Genomic DNA, 21,010 nt, shown 5'->3' with positions numbered 1-21,010 from the left:
CCTACTGTATAAACAAGCAGTGGCAACACTAGAAACTAGTTCATTATTCTTAAAAGGGTTCTGGAGAAATGATTATGGCGATTTATGCTGTGCAAAGATGCTCTGCTTATTTGTTTGTGTTCCTTTAACAGGCTGCCGTGTCAAAGTGCCATTTAGCCGTGAGAAATGTTTGCTTTTTTGCATTCTGTGAATTTCTCTATGGATTCACAGCCTATGGCTTCTGGAGGCGAGTGGTTCAGTCCTCTTCCACACACATTGTGATTTGAGTGCACGGCGGCCAGCTATGCGATTTGCACTTCAAAAGCTCAAATGTGGACAAATGAATGGAAACGGGAAAAAGCAGCACTGAGGGAATGTAAAATCAAATAAGTGGCTAAGATGTTTCCTTCTCTTCTCGTACTCATTAACCGTTCTCCTCTTCTTCACAGTTTTCCCCCTTTCCAACACTTTTCGCCTCCCTCTGTGCGATGGGCTATTTGGCCAGAGAAAAGGGAGCGAGCTGTGCCAGTTGCGAGGGTTACAGCGGACGAGGAAGTCCTTGTGGCGGCAGTGGGACTGGGCTCGCGGCTGAAGACGGACTCCAAGGCGCAGATATAGAGCAGGTACTGTGTGGGTGTGAGGGTGAAGGAAAAAAGTGTTTTTAGCATTGATTGTAGAACATATTACACCCTCATTTTTATATATACAGGTATTTCACATATCTTAAAAGTTATTTACAGAAGTGTCTATGCCCTGCCTGTGTTGTTGAAAGGCAGATCTTTCTTAGTCGGTTAAATGTAATCATGATAGTAAAGGACAGATTGTAGATTGTAATTCACTGAATAGCTGAAGAATAGCTGGAGATTAAGTCTGTGACAACATTGACTTCATACGATAATCTGTTTCTTCAGCTCATACCAGATGCATATTGATTTAACCCTGCTACTTAGTATTGATACTGTACATGCAGTAATCTCTACAGCTGTCTCAATATTCTGCATCACAGCTATTTCTGCAGCATTGGCACCAACGGATGATGCCTCATGTCTGGGGAGGTCTTACTGACTCAGGGAAACAATGGCCTATTAACAGTGACTTTTACATGATATTAGAAACACAGAACATTGAAGTTGTGTCACCAGTGTTTGACTGTGATTTTATGCCTGTTTATTTCCCCTATAGGTTTTCATTCAGTTACTTTCATTGTAAACTTTTATTGCTACAAATAAACATACAGTATCTCATTTTCACTTGTTTAATCTGTAAAATGTAATGCCTGATAACTGCATAGAGTACTGTACTGTACTGTATTGCTTTTTAATTTTGATTTTACTTCTTTGTTGCTTCTTTAATTCAGAGATTACAGATTTCTGTTTAAAATGTAATGGGTGGTGATCAAACATAATGGCTGCTGTTTGCATTGTGTTGTTTTGTATTTGGTACCAGAGCAAATAGGTTTTATTTATGTGTCCAGTGATGCAGTACTGACAAATAATTAATCTGTTTCTTAGGTGTCAAGTTGTGAATATAAATGAGTGCATAAAAAGTGAAGGTCTTTTGATTATTCCTCCGTGGGAACCATGCTAGGAAATGTCAGAGTGAAAGATGATACCTAGTAAAGTTTGCCAAGCTTTGTGTACTGTACTGAATCGGTATAGTACAGTAACTAGAGCGACAAGATGGAACGTTATCCACATCTACCTTATATGCTTTCCTACTACTGACTTCAGTAATACAGTAGTGACAACAATGAATTTTTTGTCATTTTATTGAAAATATTAGGACATTTTGAATTTGGCATGATATATATACACATACTGTACACATACATACACAGCACACGCACACACATATACAATCATGTCTGATCTACCAAACAAGGATCAACTCAACCTTGCCTGACTCTACCTCTCAGGCAGCTCACACCACGAACTGAGTAATGGTTTTCAAACGGTCAATCCATCAATTCATATGCCAGTTTTATTTGACTTCATTTGGACCAGGCTGCATACCATTAATTAATTAATATGCACTACATAATAAACAGTGTCACTATTGATTAATACACTGCAGTTTCATACTGTGGGCTGTATGATTGTGGAACGCTGTATGCGTTATTATATTTTAAATTTAAGTTTTCATTAAAAATTGATGTACAGTAAATTTAGACCGGCATATTTCTTATGTAGCGTATATAAATGTGTCACAGAATGACAAATTTCTTCTTTTTGAGTTATTTATTTATATAAGAAATTATACATAATTTTCCATGTAAAGAATAAACAACATTTATTCTGTTTGTTTCAAATCCAGTAATTAGAATCCAATATATATTTTATGAAGATGTGTTTTCCTTATTAATAGCTGCACAGACCAATATATGTCCAGCTTTTGCTGAACATTTATTGGATTAAATATCTGTCAAATGATCTACAGTATCTAGTCTATCTGGTTCCATGAACCCTCGAGTCATGATTTTTAAATGATGCAGTTTGCGTAATGGACCTTTTCACCAACTATATTAAGAAATTTGCAAGCGAAGTGAAAATCCTTATATATTTCAAATACTTTTTCTGCAGCATCTAATAGTGCCATGGCTACCAGCTGCCAGAACAGTGTGGGATGCAGAGTGCCTTCTTCCTTCCCTCTCCTTCTAATGCATCTGTATGGGACTATACTGGATGCCCAGGGTCAAGGTAAGGTGTATTCAGCTGTCATTTCAAGACCCATTGTGGTAATTCTTTTGTAATTCTTATAAGGTAGGTAGTAAGTTATGCATTTGTACACCAGATTGAAACCTTGTATCCTAGCGAGACAAGGCCACAATGCCCTCTGCTGTCAAAGCACTCTGCTGGCTTCCATCCCTCCCTCTGTCTGGTCGTATTTATAGCACGGCTAGAATAGCTACCCTAACAAGTGACAAGGGCTCAAAATATACAAAAATGCACGACACAAGTGCCAGCTTTTAGGGGTGGCAAGGAGCAGCAACAAGGTTAATGCACATGAAATGAAAGCAGCACATTTAGCTCTTGTAACACAAGTAATGGCAGATGACAGGGTGAGTTGTGTGGGAGGACTTGTGTCCGATGGGTGAGTTCAGAGTTCAGAAGCAAATTTTAGTATTTACTTGATGTTTGTAATGACACAGCAGCACGTGATTCATATAAAAAGGAATCCTGAATGATTACTGAGAATGTCTGCTGTACAGTTTCAAGCTAGATTTATTTACATCATTTAGCACATATCACTTTCAATTACTCCAAATTAGATGAACCACTACCCTTTAACTACTTATATACTAACGAATAAGCATCTATTATAGCGTGAAGGCTTTTAGTTCTGCTCTTGCTGACTGCGTAGTGTCTTTGGGACAGACACCTGACTGTGATCTTTTCTGCCTCCTGTGATTCATACCTTCTCCTAAGTATGTGATATTCTTCTCAAGGCGAACTATTTAGTGCAGAGATCACAGTTTGTTTCATATGCTTTCTGTTTGCCATGAGACACCACACTGATTTATCTAACTATTTACAGTTGTCATGCCAGTGTCTATGTACATTTAATAACAGCTCTTGTCATAAATTTAATTGTAAGTCAGACAAATATGCTTGGTGTTCTTTTTGTTGAATTGGTTGCTTGCAGAATGAGATGACCCTCCAAGCACTACCTCATTTAATGCATTCTGAGAATTGATCATCCAAATTGCTTTGTTCAGAATAAAAGAGCTGCACTTGTGTACCTTACTTCAAAGTGCTTTAACACTACCTCACATTCACTACCCATTCATTCGAGGCAGCAGTCTTGTTTGTCTGGTATCAAGTTTTCTACCTGTAGCCATTTAATGATGGTGACATGTCTGGTGACTTTATTTAAACTGTTTTAAGGTCACAATGGCACACAGCTTCTTTATTACTGATGCTTAGTTTTCTCTCTCCATCAACATGTCCCGTCTGGCGCTTTGGCGATTTAAACAGCTCCTACTTTACATGGGACTGAGTATTAATTAAAAGTGCTCTGCCATGCCCCATGTGACCTAAGAGTTTATAATGGCCAAGCTGCTCATCCTGTTTGAAAGAATCATCTGAAGTACTAAAATAAAGTGTCCTATTGATGCAGTTTTATGCCATTAATTTAAACTGCCATCAAACTCTCTAGACCTGTTTATACCAATTCTGCCAAGTCAAGATCTCTGATTAAATAATCATTGTGAAAGATATGCAAGTAATTTTTGAGATACTGGAACACTGGAGGCGCTGCAGCTGCTTATGTGCCAAAAGCCAACCCTGTCCTATCAGGAGCTGTGGAAGTCTGCCAACCAACTCACAGATTGATTTTTTTATTACCTAGAATAAATGGATATTGAATCTGTGAGTAACAGAGTGACCTGGCAATGAAGACACACATGTATTAAACTCCAGTGTGACAGCCAAGCTGATTGTATTTGGTGTAGTGTTTTACATTTACACAGTGAAATGTGTAAAACCTGTGAACAGGGACATTGAAGAACTCATTACATTGCCAGATATATATTTTTGTCCTGTTCTGTTTCTACTTTACTAACTAAAGTAAATATGGGCTGATACCATCAAACATATTGAAGGGCCTGCACAGAGGCAGGATATGACTGCTACTATCATGCCAGTTGTCACGGCAGCCATTTAGTTGATCCAGTCACCTGCGTAAAGCTCGATAGACGGCACACAGTCACAGTGAAAACCTTAAAGACAGGACACAATAATAAGGAACCACATGACATTAGACCTTTGCTATTATAAGGCATAGATCAATTATTTTTATTTACTGATACTGATTACCAAAAAAACCCAATAGACTTTTTACTCTTACATTTTAGATAAAAAAAGATAAAATTAAAAATTGCACAGAAGTTAGATATTTAGAACAAAACAACAATATAAATAACAAAACTATTAACTATGGCATTGACATTATTACTCCTAGATGTATTAGAAGTACAGAAATTAAGAAGTTAATGACAACGTTAAAGTCATTAACTAGTCTTTTTTACTCTTTTATTTTCTTAACTCCCCTTTAATCATGGAACTAGACTTTTCTTGGCTTTTGAAGTGTTTAGACTATTGGCCAGCCGAAGAGCCAGCACGTCTCACTAGATGGCACTATTGCTTTGTTAATAATTGTAGATCAGCCTACAGTACCTTCTTAAAGTGGGATCTTTTATGTGTTAAAGGACAAGGAAAGTAGAACATGTAACATGTTTGCAATTCACCTGAAAAACTATTTTGCACTTACTTGGATTTGCCCTGTGTAGGTGTATTGTGTCTATCGTAAGGGTTTATGCGTTTGTCATTTTAAAATGCATTTCATAAATTTCATTGTGATAACTAGACATTTCTGTTAAGCAGGCGGAACATAGAGTAATGTGCTTTTGCATTTTCCACATCTACATGTACTGTACATGGTTTCAGTCTTGGTTGTCTCTTTTGTATTGAATAGTTAGAGTCAAAGCAGTGTAAGATTCATTAACTCATACATGGTTGTTGTAGACAATCAGGAAAAGAACTGAGCACAGTGGGGTGTGGCTCCATTACAACCCAAATGACTTCTGAAAGCTATCATATAAGAACCAGCATTTAGAGAGTTCATTTAGGATGCCTGGCTGCGCTTGCTTATTATGATGACCTTAATGTCAGCGAGCCAACAACATCATGCCAGAAGGGTTTGTGCTAGTGTTTATTTTAGACTGTAGCTGATGTGCGTTTTATCTGCTTTGGTCTGATTTACTATTGTATAGGGTCATGAAATATTACAGAGGTTCATAAAAGCCATGGTCCATCAAATGCCCAGTACAGTATAAGGGGAGTTGAGTCCCAGTGGACTATATCACAGGCAAAGCCTCTGACTCCCTACACAGAGCAAGGCCCATTAAGCCTAACTATCTACTGTCCTGCTTTCCAGTAGCAGCACCTCTTTTTTATTAAAATGGCAGCGACATTAATTCTTCCTTTCATTGTTCAGTAGCAAAATGATATACTGTGACACACAAAGTTTGTATTATGTGACTATGCCCTTTAAAATGGTCTCCCTGGAGAAGTTTAGAATAACAAGGAAATTAGGTTTGAATACATTATTGTATGTAGGTGACACTCTAACCCAGAGCCACCCGAGGAGAGTAGTAGAAATAAATTTACAAACTCACAAGCGAACTTAGGAAATCAAGGGAGGGGAAGTGAATATCTTACCATGACTGGCACAACAGAGTAAATGTGGATGTTAAAGTTTAAGATACAGTTAGAACAAGGTTTTGTAGTTGTTGTGTGTTTGTACAGTATCTCTCAGCTTCTAGATGCTGTTTCTAATGTCATGGTATGTTAGATTAAATTAAAAACACTCAGCTCTAATGCAACATGTTTTTGTGGGTTGCTTGGTCTTAAGGGAAAAATTAAAACAGCAGTCTTGTCATCCTACATGACCTCTATTTTTGTGTAATGGCCTTTCTCCCTTGAGAAGAGCCCAGCTCATTCTCTTATTGTGATCCTGAAGTTATCATGGCTGTGTATTGTGGTTTTAGGCACATCATTGCATCATACAGTAATTGAGGAGAACTGTTTGATTTTTAAATCAGATCCAGTTCCTGTGCTTTCAGCAGGTGATGCTGAATATGCAGCTGAGATTCTTTGTGCTCACCACCAGTGTGATTATATATTTAGCTATGCAGCCAGAGTGAGAAGACTCCAGATGTCCTCTGAGCATCTGAGTGTTCGTCCTCTGAACGTGATGGCGCTGTTGTAAGGGGTGTGGCTGTGTGACTCGGCGGCTGCTTCAGTGGTAGCACCGACTCTCTTCTTCAATGTGACATCTGAGGGAGGGACCTTTCACCGAATGCATCACGGCCTCATCAAGTGTTGCAGACTGCCCAGATTAATGGGGCTGAGAGCTGATTATACAGGGCTGTACATCATGTCAGTCTGTCAATGATACCCCCCCCCCGACCCGTATTCCTATCTGTTCATGGAAAGAGCAGAAAATGGCACTGTTGCCTTCAGCAAGGACCCCTGTGGTTTAAATCCACGCATATGCAGCATGATGTGCTACTGAGTAGCTTGTCATCTATCTCTGGAAGTTCTATAGGTTTGGTGAAACATCCTTGCCAATGACTTCTCCTTTTATTTGTAAAGCTTTCAGTCAGTTTACTCATCTTTGTTCATAATTCAGTAATTAATGCAGTAAAGCCTATAAGAAGAATGGTGTTTGATAAGTCATCTACTGTATGGAATATACAAGAATCAACAGCGTAGTAAAATGTGGAGAAGCTCATAATGAATGGTCTGTGTCGCGGCTTTGTAGTTTTCATTTATTGTATCGTCAGGCTGGAAAGTTTAAATTGTAATTAAATGGATTGGAACTGCTAATATGCAGGTATTATACAACTCCAAGTGTTAACTGCTGAGTTGGGCTACCTGCATGTGTAAATTACCTCAGTCGCCGCACCCTGTGAGCCCAGCCCGGTGTGGGGGATGGATTAATCTTCCCAGCACATTATTGAATGTGTTCCCTTGCTTGGGAGCAGCCGATAAATTGTGCTTGTCACAATAGCTCTGCACCTGCTCTCCATAGCCTTGGAATTTCTAACAAAGCATCACATTTTTGAACACAGCACTTGGGGCTCTGAAAAATAGAGTCACAACATGGAGAGAAAACGCTCAAGGAGGTTTGGTACAGTATGGGGAGGAGGTGCAGATACAATGGAAACAGCAGGTACACCTTACTATGCCGTATACCGTAATTGAAACAATGGCTCTGGGAATTAAAACATGGAATCTCAAACAGAAGGTTTTGAGACTATTGCAGATAATTAAAAGAAGGATCTTTGCAAGCAAACAAATCAAATGACCCCTTTTTCTCAGTTCAGAGCAATCTTTTACATAGACTTAAATCCAACATTATTATCTGCACAATTTTATGCAAACCAATTAGGCTCTGGTGCCACATGCTCTTTTTGAGTGTTAAATTGTTGTTGTTTTAAATAATTTGCTCTTCTATCCGATATATGCAGTAATAAAACACATCAAAATTCCAATTAAGCAACACTCTATTCAGTTCAATTTACTTTTAAGCATATTAAAGTATTGTAAATATTTTATTTTTATTTTTTATTTTACATATATAATAATAGTTTACATTTACATTTACAGTAATAATTGTTTAATATTGCCTTAAAATCCTTTTGTGCTGTAATGTTTTTATTGCAGGACATTTATTGTTCAAAGTGTCTTTAAATGAATGTGTCTCAAGTTTTCAAGAGTGTGAATTTGACTGCTGATGTTGATTAATATTACATTTAGTACAGTAATACAGATGCCTATCGTTCAAACTCTTACAGCCTCATGAGTCATGTGGAGATGATTTTCTTGGTTATTAACAGCTATAAACAGGCGGCTGTGCAGCATTAGATAGCCAACTCAATCTGACACGCTTAAATACACATCCACTATGAATACTTCACATTTGGAAACAAACACTGCTGAATCAATGGCCTCTCTTACATCTTTCCTCTGCTTAACGATTGAAATGACTCCAACTGCCTTATTTTTTTCAGCACACGCTTTCCATGCAATTACTGTCATCCAAATCAATGTTTTATACACTCCACTGAACTCACTAAACACTATTGAATTCATGAAAATCTTGGAAATTTATTTTCCCCCCAGCTGCACTGTTTAGTTGCTAGTTTCAGAAAGAGAATCATTCTTCGTGTAGAGAGCGTACCACCCAGCTTTACCAAATGGATGTTAGGGCCCAAGTTGATATTTTCAATATTTTATCTTGTGCTGAAGAACATGGTATGGGTGTGGTGTAAATTGCAGTGGTTTCATCAGTAGGGGGAGCATGCATCTGTGTTCTCCTGTTAGTCTTTCTTCATCACTATACAGACCCTTTTTCATAAAAATAGTTTAAATTCATTTTAATTTCTTTAGTTTGTTTTGTCACATTAGATGTAAATGGTTTGTGGGGCTCAGACATCAGTGATGATTTTGCTTTATTGTAGAGTCACTAAAATACTGTCATCCCTGGACCAGATCATTGACATCAGCTAAATGAATTTCACTCTGTCTCCTACTCTGTCTTCATACTTGTCATTCCGGTTTCTTTGTTTCCACTCACTCACTTCTCAATGTGTCTTTGCTACCTCTGCCAACCACCACCCGCCCCCGCTCCCCACCTTGGCTGTGCTCATGCAGTTTTATCCCCAGAGGTGAAGAGCAGACTCCTATAATTACCCAAGTGTCTGTGAAATGAATCATTGGGCGGCTGATTGAGCTGCATGATGGGAAACATCCATCCTGCGTAGTAGGACTGAGTGTTCTCAGCCCTCTACCTCATCTCTCTGCCGATGCCCAGGGCTGGCACGTGTGCATACTCAGTGCCACTGCTGAGAGAGACAGGGTGTGGTCTGCAACCGCTGTGTGCTGTAGGAGAAACGATGACAGCTGACAGGGAAACATGGTTCACACCAGCCCTACAGACGGTACATACACAACAACAACCTGCATTTCTGCTACAAAAGTATTAAAATGGTGAGATATTTATTTCATAGTCTGTTCCAAGTGTTATTGCCATAACATTTGTTGTACTGTATCTTGTAGTTGCTTTGACAGTCTTCTAAAGGCTACTTTATCTAACCCTAGCTGAAAGTCAGTGTTAAACTGTTAGCCAACTATCTTAAAATCCTTTAAGCTGTCTTCATCTCCAATATTCACCCACGTTTCCTCTGTGTCTGGCCACGGTGCTGCTCAGGATGTTTAGTTCTAGTAGAATCTGCCTCTGTTGATCCAGTGTGCTTGCCTGCTTCTGTGGCAGCAGCTCACTGCGTTTGCCTGCCAGTTTGCTTCATATCCGAAAACCTGTGGTGTTGAAATGTTACTGGGCAAATGGGCTGTGGGTGGGATCACACGAGCATAGTCATAAACAGATTTTTGTGCTGCAACAGAAATTTTAAAAAGACAGACTGGCTGTAATATTGTTGTCAGAGAAGCCAATTTATAAAAAGCGTGGCAGTTGTGTTTATCTAAAATCAAATATTGTGGCCCTTTTAGTTTTTGGATAATACAAATATTCCATATGAAGTTTGAGAGATGATTGCACAGGGATGCAGTCAGCAAAGACTGTGGCGTGTTCTTACAAACTGTTACAGCACAGTCACCACATCACACAGCTGAGAGCATATTGACCTTTGATTTGCCATTACTTTCCGACTTTACAAATGACACAAGATGTGCTCAGTGCCTGTTGTCAATACCAAAACTATTCTATAAATGATAGACCTTCAAAACACAGATCATGCTTTACAGGTTCTCTCTTAGTACTTTGAGTTGACCAGAGCAGATGATTTCCTGTGGGAAATAAACTCCATGACTGTTTACATGACTGTGTGGTATAAATCTCTTAGGGACCTTGATCTTCAGCGATAACACCTCCATCTTAGCACTTTCAAGCCTCCTTTTCAGATGTTCCCGTTTTCCTAGTGTCTAAGCTTAAATAAAAACAGAACAGAACAGAACACACTTGCTTGCCCTTTTTTAAAAAAAAAGAAGTTTTTTTTGCTTCACTTCTTTCAAGTGTTTCTGCTCTCATTCAGTCATTGTAGTTGACACGCAACATGAGCTTACTGTAGTTGTTTCACGTGTAACTCGCTTAAGACTTTGGTGACATTGTCATTGTTATTGTTGCATTTTACTGATTTTACATAATCCACAAACCAGTTCAGTTACAAGTTGCTGAACTCCCTAAATTATTTACAGTAACCAGTATTCAGTTTAACAAAAATGCAATGCAAAATGGTGATGACAATGATTTATGTAATTTAAGTATTTTTGAGATTGTAGCGTGTGACATTGTTACTTGTGTGTCATTGGATACTTATTTACCCTGTTGAGCGTAGTGCTGTGTCAAATGGTTAATTTCTTGCTTCCGCTACATGAAGACAAACTTATTGAAAGGCACTTTTAGAGACCCACGTCTGCCACAGAACTTCAGTCATATTTGAGCTCAGCAGTTTCGCTTCAGTTCAGCACTCAAAGCTTTGGTCTGTTCTCACAGAGCTCAGTGCGCTTCTTTGATGCTGACTGTGCTCAGAGATGAGGAGAGCTAGACGGACAAACAGTGTGTCACAACAGGCCTTTTCCCCGCCTGGCATTAGACACGGGCCTTTATACTGGGGAGAGGATGAGTGCTGTGACAAAGTCAATAGGACAGACAGGGAATGGGACTGCATGGGTTTGATTGTTTAATTAGAATTTGCTTAGTGGCACGCCAAGCAAAACGGAAAAAAGAGGAAAAAGGGATTGAGCCTGACATTCTTGGCTAGAACTCATTGTCACAGATTGTGATGGGCTCATGAGATGCTGGTGCGTTGCTGATAGTGTTGTCATTGTAATGTTTGTGCGTCTGTTTAAAGCCAAGACTTTGCTCATGAACAATGAAAATTTAAAATTTAAATTGTTATTTATTCATTTCAAACTTTTTAGCAGACTTGTGAAGTTTGATAGTGGGGATTTCCTTGACTACAGGTTGTTTTATAGGCTCATCTAAGTTCATTTTTCTTTTAGCCTTGTTGAATAATATAAGACTTATAAGCGTTTTTTCTTTAACAAGACCTTTTCCAGACTTTTATAGTGTCTGAGATTTTTTTTAAACAATGTTTAAGCTATTAATTGATACTTACTTAGTATGTGGTGCCAGAGTTGATCACCCCCCCACTAGTCAATGTTTGTGTTTTCACCTGCTGCAATCTGACTCGTCTTCTCTCTCAGCCACCAAAGCCTCATGTAATACCATCACATTATAACCTCAATATATATTATAACACACACACATATTATAACCTCATCATAACAACCTTGGGACACTACCGCAAACCAACAATGGTTAACAGTAAACTACCATACTACTTGCTGTAGAAGCTCAGAAAGCTGAAGGAAAGCTCATTGTAAAAGTCTCCTGGAGAAATATGGATCCAATATGCATTGCAGAGGCAGCGTGACAGTGGAATTGGGGATGAGTTAATTAACTTTGGTTTCAAGCATTTGTGCAGTGCTTGTGTGCTCTGGATATTTCACAGTTAAGGCACCTTGAGTTAAAAGTAGGTGAGACGTGCAGTGACTGTCAATGAAGGGCTTTTAGATGCATGCGATGTTGGTCTAAAGCTACAGGTGCTTTGCAGTGCATCACGCAACAAACAAGGGACCAGAGTGCGCAGTGCATTTCACCCTTGTGTCAAGTTGCATTTTTGCAGCATATCTTGTTCAGCATCAAAAAGACAGAGTTTTGCCCACTTTCGCTGTAGAGGCCCGTGCAGGTGTAGCTGCCTCTTACACTAAATGTTTCACTGCTTTGGTTGTTTACACTTCTGAACTTATTCTAAAGCATTTTTATGATGTGAAACTGGGAAAACTAAGCCAACAGCACATCCTGATCACCCTGAAGGCACTGGTGACTTTAAATAAGCAAATGATGTTGTTGCTGGATGCTGGTGCCACAAGAAATGTCACTCTTGTCCTTAAGACTTTGCGAAGCTTTTGCACATTTTGTCATTAATGGATACGTTGTTTTTCATACAATATTTTGTTTCCCTCTGTGTATGTCATCCTTACATGTGGAAATGCCAGCAATCCTGAACCTAAACTGCTAGAGGCTTTTTTCCGGTATACTGAAATTTACCAGCAAACCTGTACAGTACAGTTCCACTGATTTTCAGCTGTTTGATAAATTGACAGCGTGATGTTTTGTGACATACCCGTACTCTGGGTAATCCAGTGCATTTGTATGGAGCAGCACTCTGACAAGTACAGTGGCTCCCCAGCAGCCTGAGAGGGATTATGACTGTGTAGTTGATATACCTGACTGTTGTCAGAGCTGGCACCTCCACCCACGCATGCTTCAACGCAATTTCACACAGCCATGACAGATAGAAGAGGAAAGATTGAACTCTGAAAATTTTAAAGTCCTCCTTGTGTCCTTCTAGGCTTTATCATCTTCTGTCTTTTCATTGCTTCACTCTGTTTCCAAGTCTGCATGCACACCTCTTTTTCCAAAGACGTTAATTATTTTTGCTTTTGTTTACTGTTATACACAATATTTCTGTCCTCAATAAAGTCCATATATTACATTTTTCATATGGATTCTTCTCTGAAACAAACAAAAGATATTAGTTTTTTTCTCTTTAATGTGTTACATCGTGAATATAAGTGCTTATGAAGCCTGATAAGGTCTGTGATATGTGACGGGATGTAATATCACTTGTGTAGTCATTGCCTGACTAGCCAGTGTCTGGGATCGGGACAAAATGCCTGCAAGCGTAACTGCACAAGGCAGTTTGAATGTGATGGCATAAGAGAATTGGCACAGATTTATTGAATTTTCAAACGGAAATGGTCGGAAAAACACTCAGACTAATAAAACACTGCAGGCCTTTCTCCTATAGGGCAGAACTTATGACTTTTTAGCTTTTGTTGAGGAGGTGCCCTCAATAAGACCTGAGTGGTATAGGTTTGTGCAGTTTGTCTGAGGGCTATGTTGTAATTATGAAACTCCATATCTTTGCTACAGTAAGAAGGCCCTGAGACAAGACGGCTCATGCAATGAAAATGCCTTTATTCTCATGTCATGCTGACACAGTTATATTCAGTCTTTCTTGTCATTTTCTTCCCTTTATTGCAGTATGATTTACATATGCTGTGGAGGGAAAGTGTTGAAGTGGAACAAAAGAATGAAGTTCTTTTGTTGTGTGTAATTTGTGTGCTCTGTTAAATCTGAGGGCTGTAGTTCTGAGAGAAAAACAACAACATATATGATTATATCCTGGTGGATACAAGGTAGACCAGGCTTCCAGAAATTCTCATCTTTGTAACTGTATTTCATTGTCTGTGTAACATATTATGCCCAACTGATTCTAATTGCTTCCTTCTTTCCTTCTTGCATGGTTCACAAGCCAAGATTTTCTTATTAATGTTGTAATCTTGATCGCTGAGCTTCAATTCAGTATGTTCTACATAAACAGATTGTTTTACGTATGCACAATTATTCTGACGTAGACCTTATAGACCTGGACATTTCATTGAGATAGCAAAGTCTCTTCTTCTCCCATGTTATCTCTATTGCTCAGGACAAATCTAATAGGCAGAAATTGATATTTCAAATGTCAAGCCTAGAACTTTGAAACAGATTGTCAGGGGCAATAACAAATATCTTTCAAGTATGAACAAATGTGTTGAATAAGGGCTTTAATCTAATTCACATCATCGTGCTGCCTTGGTAAAACGATTAAATTCTCGTGATTGGCATTTACCTCATTGTCTTCAGGCTAAAAGGAGCAATGATGCATATTTTTTGTTAAACAGAACGTGGAAACTGGAAAGACTGACAGAACAGGACTTCCAGGTGCAAGTTAATACAAAATGATCACATTTTCACTCATAATCAATATTGGTCAGTGACAGTGGTCCCCTGTTTTTCATCCTGCCAATTGTCTGGAGAGAATGATATGTGGCTCCTTCCTGGTAGAGGGCCCTCTCAGCGACTTGGAGATGGAAATGGCATTTTTAACAAGTGGCCTGGGAAGCTATTGATTATAGTGCCATTTATAGGGCTGCAGCTTCAATGCCCCTAGAGCCTCCCTGACCATTGATGCCTGTTGGTTCTTAAGGAGGAATGTTGATATATACTGCTGTGTCCACTACTAAATGTTGCTTTGTTTGGACCCATTTCTGTCCTTTTTTATGTAAAAGGATAATATAATCTAAAAATGGTGATTTTTGTAAGACAAACGTATCTGTTTGTAGCTGCATTGCACTTTTGGGCTTTTATTACTTACATATATTGGATTTTACTCCCTGGTGTAATTAGGAAACGGTTCGCAGAGGTTTTAGGACACACTTTGTTACGATTGTGCTGTGTGCTATTAGTAAGTTTGGAGTTGTCAGAGAAATGCTTTAAAATAGAAGTTAATTCTTCAGGTAGGACACAAAGTGGGACAAGTCAGCATCTTCTAGTGCAGGTGTGAAGCACATTCATGGCCCATAAAGGCAGGAAGTACAAAAATATACCAGCCGACTATACTTATCACAGCAGCAGTGTTTGGTATTAATAAAACCAACATAGGTGTTGTTTTATAAAATAAAAGAAGACTGAAACTGTCCATGCATTGTCATGTCCAGACAGGCTACGCTGAAAATGCTGTGGTCTGAAAGATCAGATTCTGGGTGGTAATTCAAAATCCCGACTGCTCTGCTCATAAATTGGTTCGAAAAAACCTTGGCTGCTTCTTGTTACACTGACTTCAGGCATAGTTCTCCTCTGCAGCTTATTTCCCATATGACATCTTTCCTTCATTGCTCCCATGTCTGCTATATAATCTTGTAGCATTGAGAGCAGAGCATCAACAGCATAACAACCCAGTTTTTGGAGATGTTTGCAGCCTTGTACATCATAAAACACCTGAACATGGAAGTCGAAAAGCCTCTACACAGGAGTGGGACTGAGATTGATCAGGGCTGGCAGCACAGGAAATTACTTTTTCAAGCTGACATTATATTTCTAATTGACAGCAGACATTTGCTTCTACTGACCTAAAGTGATTTAAATTTTATTAAAAATATTTTGATTATTTGAAAAAGCTAGTACAGTAATTTGTTGAAACTGGTCAGCCCTTCATATTTTAATAAATGTATCTATTGTACTGCTAAGAATACAACATGTGAACAGTATGACCAATCAAGTGCAGGCCTATGGATTACTGATTAGTTCTGTAATGTTGGACAACAATTGAGATCTCATAAAAAGGTGATGATTTTAGGCTTTGACCCCATCACCACTATTGACTTGGCTGAGACACAATTCTTGTTTTGAATTTGTCCTGCTTCTTCATTGCATCAAAATGTTTCTGATTTTGTCTCCCACATTGAAGGGCCATTTATTTGCCAGATGGCAGATTCACCTGTGTAACCAGATTTGCTGAGTCTGATGATGTTATCACGTCGTGACAGGCTGTGCGTTTGATTTGTATTCCTCTGGTGTGGGAATTAACCCGCATTAAGGAGAGTAAGGGTCTCCATGATATCACACTTAAAAACACTCATTAATGTAGGTGTTTAATTTGTTGTAGTCACATCCTCAATGTCTTTAAAACTGTACAGTATGTACAATGCTTTAGGTGGGGGCTCTTACTGTACATCATGTAGGGACTTACGGTATTATATGTTATGTAGCTCAGAGGGAAGCATTACTGTTACAAACACCCCAAGACCAGACAGGGCAGAACCCAAAAGCAGTAACAGGCGAGGATGGCAGAATACAAAACGATATATTTATTATACTACACAAAACCAAGGGTCACTACAGAGTAGGCAAAAGGTGCATAAACTAAACTGAGGCGCACTGCGAAACAGGACCAAACAAACTAGGCAGAGGAATAATACAAAACAGAAGCCACTACCAAACAAAACTAGGACACAATAGGTCGCTGCACTGAGTAGGCAAAATAGGAATAACAGGGCTGTTCACGATCCAAACTAAACACAAAACCAACCGTCATACAGGAAGCCAGATGCAAACTGAGAGTCCACCATAACACACTGACAACTGGAGGAGTCTCCATCCTCCACTTAAATAGTCCCCAAGTTAATGATGTTCCGGAAGGAAACAGTTACTCAGTGCCGCCCTCTGAGGTTGGGAGGAGACTCACAACAATTACAGTGCATACTGTATTCAAAAGGTATGGATGGAGGAGCAGGAAACCAGCAGAACAGCAGTCACCTGCAATTATGTGCACATTAAGAGCAAATAAAGTCTTTGTCACCTTTACTGTTGCAGATGAGTCAGCTTGTACCCACAGATCCTATAATTGTTGCTTACATGCTAGAGGTTTCATAGCTGACCAACTTCAAACACATTAAGAGCTTTACCACATCCTCAACCTGCTGTATCACAGCTGCTTGGAAGGATTAGTCCAATACACGCAATTAATCACACCTTGGAGGAGAAACACAGGCTAACGCAGTTGCCACTTTACCCGTTGTTGCTATCCCCTACATTACCTAGCATCTTCTACTAGGTGGACTGGTTTCATTTATAAATATTCTCACTTACTGTATCTGGTGGGACAGGAGCAGCTAACATTTGTAGAGCCCTCTACAGCACCACTGCTTGAAAACACATTGATGTGAGAAGTACCTAAACAGGTAGGACCTAGTCACACATGCAACAAGAGGTTACATATAAAGTTAGAGAATATTTAATTTAGCTTTTTCAAAATAATATAACTACTGTATAATCATTGGATGTGAAGATTTACTCTTAAAGTACTAAAGTGCTTTAGTATGTGTTTTGTGCCTGCATGCATTACTGCTCAAAAGTGTTGTTTTCATTATAGGTTTGAAAATTCCTATTGTCATAAGTCAATAATATTTATAATTATTGTCATTTACTAGACAAACGTGAATGTATGCATTGAATATTGGACCCAAATCTTTAGTTTTAATATACACATGATGGGTTTGGAATGAAATTAAAATATATTCTGAGGCTCCACCTCTACCCATCTTTTACTTCATATTTTTTGTGCAAAATAGCAGAATTATAGTCATTACTGAAGTAATAAACAGTGAACTCAAGGCTGGGTGCTGATGCATATACTGTACATCTAATCTGAGAGTCAGCAAGACTTTGCTGCCCACTCAGCCAGCTGTCAAGCGTGAACTAACCAGCTACAAGAGCACAACCAACCCTTTTTCTATCAAACATGATAAAGGCAGTCTGCTTAAAACTGTGATAGGAACTAAAGGGCTGTAGAGAAATGGACACGAACTTTATAAAAATGAAGGCTTAGCTGATAAGGCAGTGCTTGAAATCCATGACTAGTGCTTCAGATTCCTGACCACTGAATTGACCTTCATGTTTCTGTTGTTGGCTCTCCTTCATAGCAGTTTACTGTATGTCAAATGCGGTATGGTAAATACATATAGCTACATAACAGTTAGACATTTTAGAACTTGTTTGAATTGACACATAATGTAACTTAAAAGCACATTTGTTTACACTACCTGTTGTTATTGTCTGATTTTGAGCTTTGAGGCTTGCTTGATGGTGCCCCCAATTTGTAGTAGCAAATACTGCAAGGTGAAAGGCATGTAGCAGATCAAGATGATAGTGAATTTTAAGAACCCCCTCTGCTGGAAACATGGTGAGTGACATCAAACAGCATACACACACACACGCACACACACACACACAATACTGTACCTGCATACACCTAAATAGACAGTGACAGCGCTAATACAATGAGCTGCTTCAAATCTCACTCAGAATATTATTTTCTTAATTACAAACCTCTCCAATGTCCTTTATTCTGCTATTTTTTGGCTTATTTAATTGAACTGGTCTAGAGATTTGAAACCGTGTCTTTTCTCCAAAAAGACATTCAGGAGGACATAAAGTAAGCCACCCCTGAACACCACCATGCGAACAATGATAATCACTCTGTCCTTGTGTCCTCTGTTGTTGTTACATGTCGCTCATTAAAGCTGCTTAGTATGAGGCCGTGCCGCAGCTGTACATGTGTGGCCATATGCAGGGACGCCCCTCCTTTCTCCTGTTTGACACATAAGCTCTGCTGGTGCCAGATGAGCTCTCACTGACAGCTGGATGTAGGCTGGTGGATCCTCATGGGTTCACCTGTCAGCCTGTGTTTCGCTTTGCTTTCTAAAGCAACACTGACACTTCCTCTGTCCCTCTCCCACACTCCTCTGCTGTCACTCTTTCGCCTCTCTTTCACCTTCTCCCTGATTCTCTGACTCCTTTCACAAGTGCAGGGTTAATCATGTAGCTCTTTTCTGTCCAGCACTCCACATTGTCCTGCAGTATTTACAGTACAGTACAGTATGTGCTCTGTGACCTTCGATTCTCATTTCAGGCTGTCAACTCATGCAGGATGTTTATGTCAGATACATTTGTCTAATTTCAGACTGTCTAAACACTGATCAACACGCAGCAGTAAGTGTACAGTATGTGACAGGCCAAATATACATGTAGTGTTAAATTCTCATTTTCTTATATTAAAAAGCAAAGAACAACTATGTCCATTTTTTAATATATATGTCCTATATGGTAATGTTCATCTGCATTGGAGCATGTTTTGTCTGCCAAGCCTCACAGTTTTTATTTGATGTTCTTATCTAATGTCATAATAATTAATCAGCCCGACTTTCTCAGCTTAATTTGATTAATTGCGCTTCTGCAGAGTTTGTGTGTGAACAAACAACATATGGCCATGTCATTTATCATCAAAATTTGCTGTGGGTATTAAAGTTCAAATAACAACAGCATGCAAATTATAAATGAGGCCAACATTGTGTAATAAGCCACACACTTCCAAAAGTCAGCAACCAAAATGCTTACAGTATATATGCTTTAACTTAGCAGTAACAGCAGTAAGTGTATAGAACATAACAAAATTCAGACGATTTAACTGGATTAAGCAATGTTCAAAGAAAAAAATGATAATTTCCTTAATTGAGATGTACTTGGTAAATAAAGAGTATTCCCCCTCCCTGATCACATTATTTCAATCTCATCTTCGATTTCTCTGTGTAGCCTGGTGTTAATGGTAATGGCATGCTGTATCTGTGGAGGCGGTAAAGGTGATCGGTAGCCTGAGTGGACTTCTGTCCTGCATAAAACCCTATCTCCAGATGGGCCAAAGAAGATTTAGTGATTAGAGAAGGGGTCTTTTAAATGAGTGAATGCTGGAAATGTGGAGACACATCTTCACACCCTGCCATTTGGACAGGAATCGCAGAGAGGTGAGCATTGAGGTCCTGTTCATTTGGAAGACTGACAGCACAATCAGAGACGTCTTAATCACATCTGGTTGTCTCGTTAATCAAAGGAAGTACTATTGTTAAATGTTATGCCTCTATCCATCAATGCACAAGTACATTTCCATTAATAATTTGGCTAACCTTCAAGGAAAGTTCTTTCAATGAACACATTAGAGGAAAAGCCTGCAGCTGGTTTGCTCTCTGTTTTCCACTTTTTTTACGCATTGTTTGCATCCTTATCATCATGTTGAATGTACTCCATTCAGTGCTTTGAAAGCTGACATGATTTTAAATGCACGGTTTATATTTGTGTTTACAAGCTGACTGGCTTTATTTGCATATTACTGATACCGACTGATGTGTAGAGTAGCAGGAAAATGGCAGTAGGAAAACAGGTAGTATTAAGGCAGCTTATTGCATCTGCACAATGGTATGAAACAAGGTCCTCCAAGTTGCACACCACACACACACACACACACACACACACACACACACACACACACACACACACACACACACACACACACACACACACACACACACACACACATATATATATATATATTTAACTAAAGTAATAACTATTAGTATTGATGATGTTTATCCATATTGTTAAATATCTAAGATGAATATGGTTTTAATGCTTTAAAATATACACTGGGCCTGTTCATCTAACACCAAGAAACTGTCTTGCCACTAATCGCTTAAAGGCAATTTGCTGAAATGGCTGGAATCCTGCTATGTCTGTAACGACCGTTCCATTCAGTAACAGTGTACCTGTTTCCAAAGGATTTCATTGATCCCTGTAACTGCTGTGACCCCCTGAACACATTCACTTTCTAGTCGACTGCTCAGACTTGTAGCACTGCTAAGTGAACAGGGCTAGGCTGTAATTATGGTGTTCAATCAATGCAGTTAATAAAAAGATTTGTGTCGGTGTGGCTTTAAATTCCACAAGAACATAAATTCTTAACAAATCGAACCACAGAAGCATCACCAATCAGTGCAACAGTGGCCTTTGGTTTTTGATTTCACATCTATTTTGTATTTTATGACCTTTTTTGTACATTTAGCAGGGGACAGACATACAACACAGTCAGATATTTATGTGTCAATGTCTATTCAGGCTTGCATCTTCAGTGAAGCCAATGTCATATTTGCTCTATGGTCAGCTTTAAGTC

The 21,010-nt window shown here is 39.0% G+C and overlaps 1 protein-coding gene across 1 annotated transcript in view; it reads left to right on the top strand.

Annotated features, from left to right (window-relative positions):
* Nucleotides 1-21,010, top strand: part of robo2 (roundabout, axon guidance receptor, homolog 2 (Drosophila)) — a 240,866-nt gene that overhangs the window by 799 nt on the left and 219,057 nt on the right. The window contains exons 2-3 of the mRNA XM_041073359.1: nt 429-602; nt 2,559-2,675. Of these exons, the coding sequence (XP_040929293.1) occupies nt 2,573-2,675 (103 nt within the window). The 5' untranslated portion in view covers nt 429-602; nt 2,559-2,572. The remainder of the gene's footprint in view (nt 1-428; nt 603-2,558; nt 2,676-21,010) is intronic.

The sequence above is a fragment of the Betta splendens genome, chromosome 13 (genome assembly GCF_900634795.4).
Source record: "Betta splendens chromosome 13, fBetSpl5.4, whole genome shotgun sequence".
Lineage (NCBI taxonomy): Eukaryota > Metazoa > Chordata > Actinopteri > Anabantiformes > Osphronemidae > Betta > Betta splendens.
Note: the sequence above shows the minus strand (reverse complement) of the source record. Positions and strands in the feature narration are given on the sequence as shown.